The sequence below is a fragment of the Pterocles gutturalis genome, unplaced genomic scaffold, assembly GCF_000699245.1.
Source record: "Pterocles gutturalis isolate BGI_N339 unplaced genomic scaffold, ASM69924v1 scaffold8620, whole genome shotgun sequence".
NCBI lineage: Eukaryota > Metazoa > Chordata > Aves > Pterocliformes > Pteroclidae > Pterocles > Pterocles gutturalis.
In genome coordinates this window covers 15,669-23,580 of record NW_010138192.1, presented here as the reverse complement: position 1 = coordinate 23,580, position 7,912 = coordinate 15,669, and the positions used below count along the sequence as shown (strand labels likewise).

The 7,912-nt window shown below is 46.1% G+C and overlaps 1 protein-coding gene across 1 annotated transcript in view; it reads left to right on the top strand.

Annotated features, from left to right (window-relative positions):
- The window catches only part of CLIP2 (CAP-GLY domain containing linker protein 2), a 60,023-nt gene that overhangs the window by 46,328 nt on the left and 5,783 nt on the right, over positions 1-7,912 (top strand). The window contains exons 8-11 of the mRNA XM_010082895.1: positions 77-181; positions 1,839-2,783; positions 5,782-5,839; positions 7,468-7,551. Coding sequence (XP_010081197.1) covers positions 77-181; positions 1,839-2,783; positions 5,782-5,839; positions 7,468-7,551 — 1,192 coding nt within the window. The remainder of the gene's footprint in view (positions 1-76; positions 182-1,838; positions 2,784-5,781; positions 5,840-7,467; positions 7,552-7,912) is intronic.

Below are 7,912 nucleotides of genomic sequence, written 5' to 3'. Positions count from 1 at the left end.
TCTTTCCCTCTCTTTCTCTCTCTCTCCCTTCCCCTTTTCCCACCTCCACTGTTCTTTTTTCCCTCTGTGTGACCAGACTCAGACGCAGTTGGAGCATGCCCGAATACGGGAGCTCGAGCAGAGCCTGCTGTTTGAGAAGGCACAGGCTGAAAAACTCCTCAGAGAATTAGAGGACACCAGGGTAATCGACCCCCACTTGCCCTGCCTGCAGAACAGCGCGCTTGGCCCCTGCGTTGATGCTCATGATGCCTTGCTTTGGGTTTCTTTTTTTTTTTTTTTTTTTTTTTGTTTTGGGGGTTTTTTGTTTTGTGTTTTTTTTTTTTTTTTTTGGTTTGTGGGGTTCATTGGTTTTGGCTTGAATTTAGGCTTCCCTCGGTTTTTTTATTTGGGGTTTTTTTTTTCCTCTTTCTCCTGGAAATGGTAGTATGATATAATTTCTGGTTTTGTTTCTTGTGTGGGGACTTGTTTCTCAGATTGGGTTTGCTTCTCTGCCCCATGCCACCATTTGACACATGAGCTCTTCACAATCCATCTTTCAATTAACATGCCCAAATAATATCTGCACCCTGCACAATTCATCCTGCCTCCAGGCTCCCCCGGGCTGTAACAGAAAATAACATTGCAATCAGCATTCCCTTTGTCCTCCCTCCAGCTCTCGGAGCTGCCATCTGAACTGGAAGATACTGGTGAGTGCAGGTGGACCAGCTGTGATCCTCGGCCATGCCTGCAACAGGACAGGCTGCCCCAATGAACAACGTACCCCATCCCAAAAGCAGCCAGATGTGGAGAGGGCTTTTTCATGCTGGTGTGCTGTGGGAAGTGGCAAACTTGCCTACAGTGAGCTTGCTCCTCACCAATGGGTTGGTTAGAGCTGTAGAAAACACGAACATGAGGTTCTCTAAAAGGGCTAAATGGTTTGAATGCCCCCGTGCCCATCTAAAATAAAAAATACCCAGCCTCCTGGGCTGCTGGTTAGTGGGGAAATGGTAATTGAAATGAAATGGAATTGATCACTTGTGTTTTGGCACTGGAAGATCCACTTGGTTTCCTTGTTTCTTCTGCCTTTATCTAATATTTCATCCAGTCAAATCTCCTCTTCTCCATCCGTAGCTGCAGCACCCTGAACTCCCTGTGACTAGCAGGTAGTTCAGCCCAGTTAGGTTACATTCAGATCGTCAGACATCGATCCATAGTCCTTATGCTGAATGTTAACCATGGCCAGATTTATTGTCTTGCATCCTCGAGCCTTCTACGTTATTTTTACTTTGCTAATGAACTCTAACAAGTACTCATATGTAAAAAAAAAAAAAAAAAAAATCCTTTTTACACCAGGGTAAGCAAATTACGATGCAGGAGAGAGGTCTGTAGGCTGAGGATTGCTGAGCAATAAAGGAAACATGATATGCTTAATGCTGGTTTCAATGCTTGTGATGTTCCTGCATGTGCAGTCGCATTTCCTCTGTGCATCATCTGGCAAGATGCCTGGTCTGGAAATATAATGCCCTTTGCAGGACAATATTTTTTGTAAACCACTGTTGCTCTCTAGTGAATTTCAAGGGTTGTTACAAAGATGTGTGTTTCTCTGTGGAAAATGAGAGGTTTGTGTTAGGAAAAAAAAAATTGCAATTGGCACAAAGACATAACCGTTAGAGTTATTGGTGATAGTTACCCTGATGCAAAACCGTACTCAGATTGCAGGGTGCTGCGTATTCTTTTCCTCTTTATTTGAACTTTGACTAATGTACTTTGGATTTACTTCCACTGCAGCACACTTACAAAAAGGAAGGACGCAGCGATGAGAGGTGGGCGCTGACGTTGTCTTCTCTGTCCTGTTGCAGTTAACCACGGTAGCGGAGAAGTCCAGGATCCTGCAGCTGGAGGAGGAGCTGAGCCTCAGGTGCAGTGAGGTGGATGAGCTGCGGCAGTGCCTCAGGAGCTCTCACCAGGCAGAGACCCCAGAGCATAACCTGGGCTTGCAGTCCGAGGCTCTTCGTCTACGGGATCAGCTGCTGTCTGCCAACAAGGAGTACCAGAAGGAGAGCAGCCAGCTCAAGGAGAAGTATGAGAAGACATTAAAGAAATACCAGCAGGAGATGGAGAAGCTGAAAGCTGTCAATGAGAAGTATTCGCAGGAAATTGTTGACCTCAAGCATAAAGTTCAGCAAGCCACTAATGAGAACATGGGGCTCATGGACAACTGGAAGTCCAAGTTGGACACGTTGGCTTCTGACCACCAGAAGTCTCTGGAGGACCTCAAAGCCACATTGAACACAGGCCCCGACACCCAGCACAAGGAGATTGTGGAACTGAAGGCAGTGATGGAGAGTATAAAGATGGAGCACCAGCTTGAGTTGGAGAACCTGAAAGCAAAGCATGACATTGAGACAGCTGTTCATATAAAGGAGAAAGAGAGCCTCAAACTGAAGTTGCAGGAGGCTGTGGATGAAGTGGAAAAAAGCAACAGCAACTGGAAAATGCAACTGGAAACCAAAAGCAATCAGCATCTTCTTGAGCTCCAAGATGTGAAGGACAAGTGTCGAGATGCTGAGCTGAGGGTGCATGAACTGGAGAAACTTCATGGTGAATATAAAGATCAAACACAAGCAATAGCTTTCTTGAAAGAGCAGATTTCTTTGGCTGAGAAGAAGATGTTGGACTATGAAACGTTACAGAAAACAGAAGCCCAGAGCAAACAGGAGATCCACAGATTGCAGGAAAAAGTGCTTGTTTTAGAGAACAAGCTGCAGTCCATGGAGGCCCTGCATCCTTCTCACCATGCAAATGTATGACTTCTGGGTCATTTTGCTTATTTATCATCACTGTCAGTAACCCTTCCTAGGAGTAGCCCTCAGCTGCTGCCTTCTGCAATTTTCTGAGGCTTCTGTGCCTCAGAGTATCTGGATGTTTTTACCTTCCATTGATTGTGCTTTTCCTGCACTGCATCTCCATGCTGAAGGTGTCTTCCCATTCTTGAGAGCCAGTTCAGTGGCACAACTAGAAGAAATAAGAGAAGCAAGTGGGCCATGTTTGGGTTTGAAGCCACGTTGGTGCTGTGGCAGCAGAATAGGGCTATCAGGGTTTGGCAGGGATGGGCTCTCCCCCTGAGCAAGCATTCTTAGGTGAAAAAGCCTCATTTATATAATACACCTATTGTCCTCTAAAGAGCTGCGGTGGCATTAGTGTGTTACTGAGCAAGGCCCTTTAGGGGTAGGTGGCGGATGGGGTGGAAGAAGAGACATTGCCTACGCTGAGATAGAGCATGTAGCTTGCTCAGCATGTGGAGAATGGTTTGAGAGCCTTAATTAGAATCATGGAATGGTTTGTGTTGGAAGCCTTAAAGCTTAAAGCCTTGGGTTGGACCTTAAAGCCCATCCAGTGCCACCCCCTGCCATGGGCAGGGACACCTCCCACTAGCCCAGGTTGCCCAAAGCCTCATCCAGCCTGGCCTTGAACCCCTCCAGGGATGGGGCATCCACAGCTGCTCTGGGCAACCTGGGCCACTGCCTCACCCCCCGCACAGGAAAATATTTGTTCCTAATAGCTCATCTCAGTCTCCCCTCTTTCAGATTAAAACCGTTCCCCCTTGTCCTGTCCCTGCACCCCCTGATCCAGAGCCCCCCCATCTCTCCTGTAGCCCCCTTTCAGCACTGGAAGGTGCTGGAAGGTCTCCCCAGACCCTTCTCTTCTCCAGGCTGCACACCCCCAAATCTCTTAGGCCTCTCCAGCCTCTGACCATCTCCATGGGCTCCTCTGGCATCCCAGCAGTGCAGCAGAGGCAGCAGGAGGCCTGGCAGCGTGTATGGGAGATGGGGAAATGTTGACTTTGAGGATTATAGCGAAACAGCCACTAGCAAGCATCAGGATAGCACCAGGCTGGGCAAATAAAATGCCTGATTGAGTTCGGGTCCGGAACCTCCCAGGGAAGACTAGAATAAAAGTGGTAGTAATACGAAGAGGTCAGTTTTCTGTGGCCTTCGTGTCTTTTTACATAGTCCTCCTTTTTTGGACCATTTGCCACAGGATGCCATCCTGCCTTCGTGGCATGACACAGGGACGTGTGGCTTTGCACTAGAGGGAGACGGGGAGATGGCTGCTCATGGCTCTAGGCTGGACCCCATTTGTGTTTGGATTTTGCATGAGAAATGAGGCAAAACCCCCTTTACAATTTGTCCCTGTGGGGATGCGGAAAATGAAAATAAGCCATGAAATGTGGACGTTTTAAGAATGCTCATTTGGAATCTGTCACCGGCAATGTAGTCGCTTGTCCCAGACTGATGCACCAGTGAAGTGAATATGATGCCTATGTTTAATTTTCCAACACGAGCAGCCCCACTGACATCAGTTGCACCTCTAGGCAGCGAAGTCAAGCCCATGAATTACTGTTGGCCAAGTCAGAGATTCATGCCTGCAAAAAGGCACCCGCGACTGGACAGACCAGGGAAAAGCCCAGGGAGGAATCTACAGCATTAATGCTGTTTCGAGAGTTGCTCTACATGTTTCATTTAGTAAAGACAGTTGTGAACAATAAGTACAGCCAGGGCCCTGGGAAAAGTGGGTTGTTATTACAACATGTCACATATGATAGCCAATATTCAAACAGGAATGGATGTAAAAGGAGAAGCTGGAGGCTCGTTCCAGAGCCCTTTAAATATATGAGAAGGTTCTGGGGGGATATTGATATTGGGTTAGAACCAGGGAGTCTTGAAATAATTATTTTAACTATGTGCCAATTAAAACTGGGAAAATGCGGGAAGAAATGCATGGGTGAAAGCCTTGGAGTATCACAGAGCAAATTCTATTTTTAAATGTCTTAGCTAATTTAATGTGACTGCACTATTAGCTATCCAAGTATTTTAAACAAACAAATGTGCCTTGTGACTGCCTTCCCTGAGACCTTCAAGTGAGAATCACAACCATGCTTCCAAAGAGCAGTTCAGTATTTTTTCCATACCAGGAATACATCAGGCAGTGTGTTCCCCTTTGAGTGTGCTCCTGCTCCTGTTCAGGACATCTCCTGCAGCCCACCCGAGCTCTTGGGGACTGACCTCGGGGCTTTCAGCGGTGGTGGCCGCAGCAACTGCGTGATCTGGGGTGTGTGCTGAGGTCCCACTGAAGGCTGTGAGGTGTGAAGAGGCACAAAGGGCTGAATTGTGGCCTCTGCAATGGAAAGCTTGGCCCTGGGCTCTGCAGTCTCTGGGTTTTAATTGCAGTATAGACAAGCGAGGATGGGGAAAAGGCAGAATCCTCACCATGGACCAGCATTTGCTTTTTTATTATTTTTTATTTAATGTATTCTCTAATTGTTTTATCAACATTTTATTACTGTTTTTATAACTTTGTGCACGGTTAGATTTTTCAGAAGTTGAGGAACTTGACTGATATGTCTTGGTTTGAATGCTAAAGAGCATTTGTACCTGAATATTTGCCGTGATTAACCACAGAGACTGATGACAAGGAGAGCAGCTCTTCCCGTTGCTCTGCGCAGACGCTGGGTTTGTGAAACCTGGAACCAGAGCTTGCGGGGAAGGCATAACGTCTTTTCCATCCCGGAGAACCTCGATGTCATGCTCACCTGGCTGTTGCCAATTACCCTTCAGCAGTACCCAGCTGTAGGAGTGACTCCTCAAAAGCCCTTGTTTCCCTCTCAGGAAGGATGTAAATCATCATAAATTGAGTCCTGGGTACAATTCTGCTTTGGAGGGGTCTTCGTTGGTTGTTAACTTTGCTTTGAATCTTTGGGTAAAGGGCTGTTTTACATCTTGTATTGTACATTTATTTCAGATGATTGAAACTAATGATATTTCAGAAGAAAAGATAAAGATGAAGCAGACTATGGAAGGTATGAAAATGTACTGGTATTTTCTTGGAACACTCTGTTCTAGTGACTCCTGTGCCTTCCCTCTGACTTTCTGCTCTTGGAGGAATGGCTGTGTGGAAGGGGGTTAGGGAGTGATTTAATCTCAGATTTCACTGGATGGCATTTGTTGTCTGGCTCTTTTTTTCCTCTAATCTGGCTGAGCATATGCAGGGGTGGATGTTTTCACTTGTGTTACACGCTTACCATGCAAATGGTACAGGCTGGAGACAGATCAGGGCAACTGAGCATGCTTCCATCCCATCTCTGATTTTTACAGCAGGTCAAATCCAGCCATTAAATGTAATTTGTTCATAGGAGAGGACTGCTAATGGTAGATATTAATGTGACTGGCTTAAAAAAATGGGGGTTACTTTTTTTATTAAGTTTACTATAAATCAAATCTATCCTTTTAAATAAACACAGAATTTATGCACTCAAAATTTGTATAAAGTGTCTTTGAAACTGAATTGCCTTCAGCATCCCGCACAAAGAAGGTAAGCTGGAACCTCCAGTCTGAGCAACAGCCGACCTGTCGAGGTGAGAGCTGGATGGCCCAGGTGTTGGGAGCAACGTCCTGCCACGTCACGTGCGTGGGATATGCCTTTGGGTCGCTGTGATTCAGGGCTCTTCCAAGACGCATAAGGTGCTTCCAGATCACGTTTTCCCTTGCTCATTCCCAGGAGACTCCTATTTCTTCATTCTTCCTTAGGGTTGGGCTTTTTTAGCAGAAAATGTTATCAGTGTAGATCACAGAGGTTACCTCTAAAGAGCTAACTGGTCGCTTCTCTTTTCAAATGGTGTTTGCGTAGGCTGGTGTAGCTTTTCCTCAATTTTTCACCTCTGAGGAGTCTGTTCTCTGCAAAGCCCTTGTTAAAGTCTTGCTGAGGATGCAGCAATCGAAATGGAGGTTACTGGGGACTTTTGTTCAGTTTTAGTGTCCTTCCAGCTGTTTGTGGATTCAGACAGAGGTGTTTTGTCCTATTTCCATCTGTCCTTAGCCTCGTCAGTGTCTTTGCAGGTACAGGATTACGTACATGCTACCCCAAATTGTACGCTGATTGCCAGGTAATTCCTGCCTGGTGAGGGCAGAACATAACTGGGTCCAGCAGCCGCTGCTCTTAAAAAGGCCGCTCAGTCCGTGTGTGTTTCCACACAGGATAAACAATATATAGGATGTACTCGAATCCTAAAAGCATCATACTTTATGTCTCCAAGTGTGGAAATGCATCAGTTCCAGGAAACGTCTTTTAAAACCGTTTCTGCCATCCAGTGTAGGAAATAGCACGAGAAAAGGCACTGAAAGTTCCTTTTTGTGGTTTTTAGTAACGTTTTATTTCTTTTTTTTTTTTTTCCTACCACTTTGTGGTTGCTTTCTTAAACCTGTCCGATATGACTTTCTAGCCATGTATCCTGCCTCAGAACACCTGGGTGGTGGTGAGATGCGGTGAGAAATGCCATTATCTGTCTCCTGCTGCTTCTCTGCCGATGGAGGGTACCACCACCTCAGCTCTCTGAGCCCCAGCCTGTGCCCTGTGCTCGAGACAGTCCTGATTTGCACAAAACATTTTCCAAGATTCTAATCTTTGGCTTTTCTTTTCATTGTCCCACAGACCTCCAAGACAAGCTGAGTAAAAGAGACAAAGAGGTGTCATTGCTGGTGTCCCAGACTGAATCGCTAAGGGCCCAAGTAAGTGGTAAGTTTCCCTAATCCAGTGCTGGTGGGAACGAGGTCTTTCTGTGCTTGTCCTCTGTACTGGTGTTGAAATGGGCAAGTATAAAACATGACACTGCCTGTCTGTTAGTGCATATTGTTGGTAAAAAAATTTGTTCGGGATTTCGGGTCTCTTTTCAGGAGGTGAATGCAAACCCTGCAGAAGATATTTGTATTCTGTGAGAACGGGGTTTTTGGGCTCATTGAATGTCAAAAGCTGAAAGAGATGGAAGTAAACGGAGCTGGGTGTGTTGGTTCTGAGATCTCCCCTTAAACGGGGCCAGATCCAGAGCTAAATGGGTCTGTGTTGTTAGGAGTGGGAATTGGGAAAGGGCAAAAAGCAG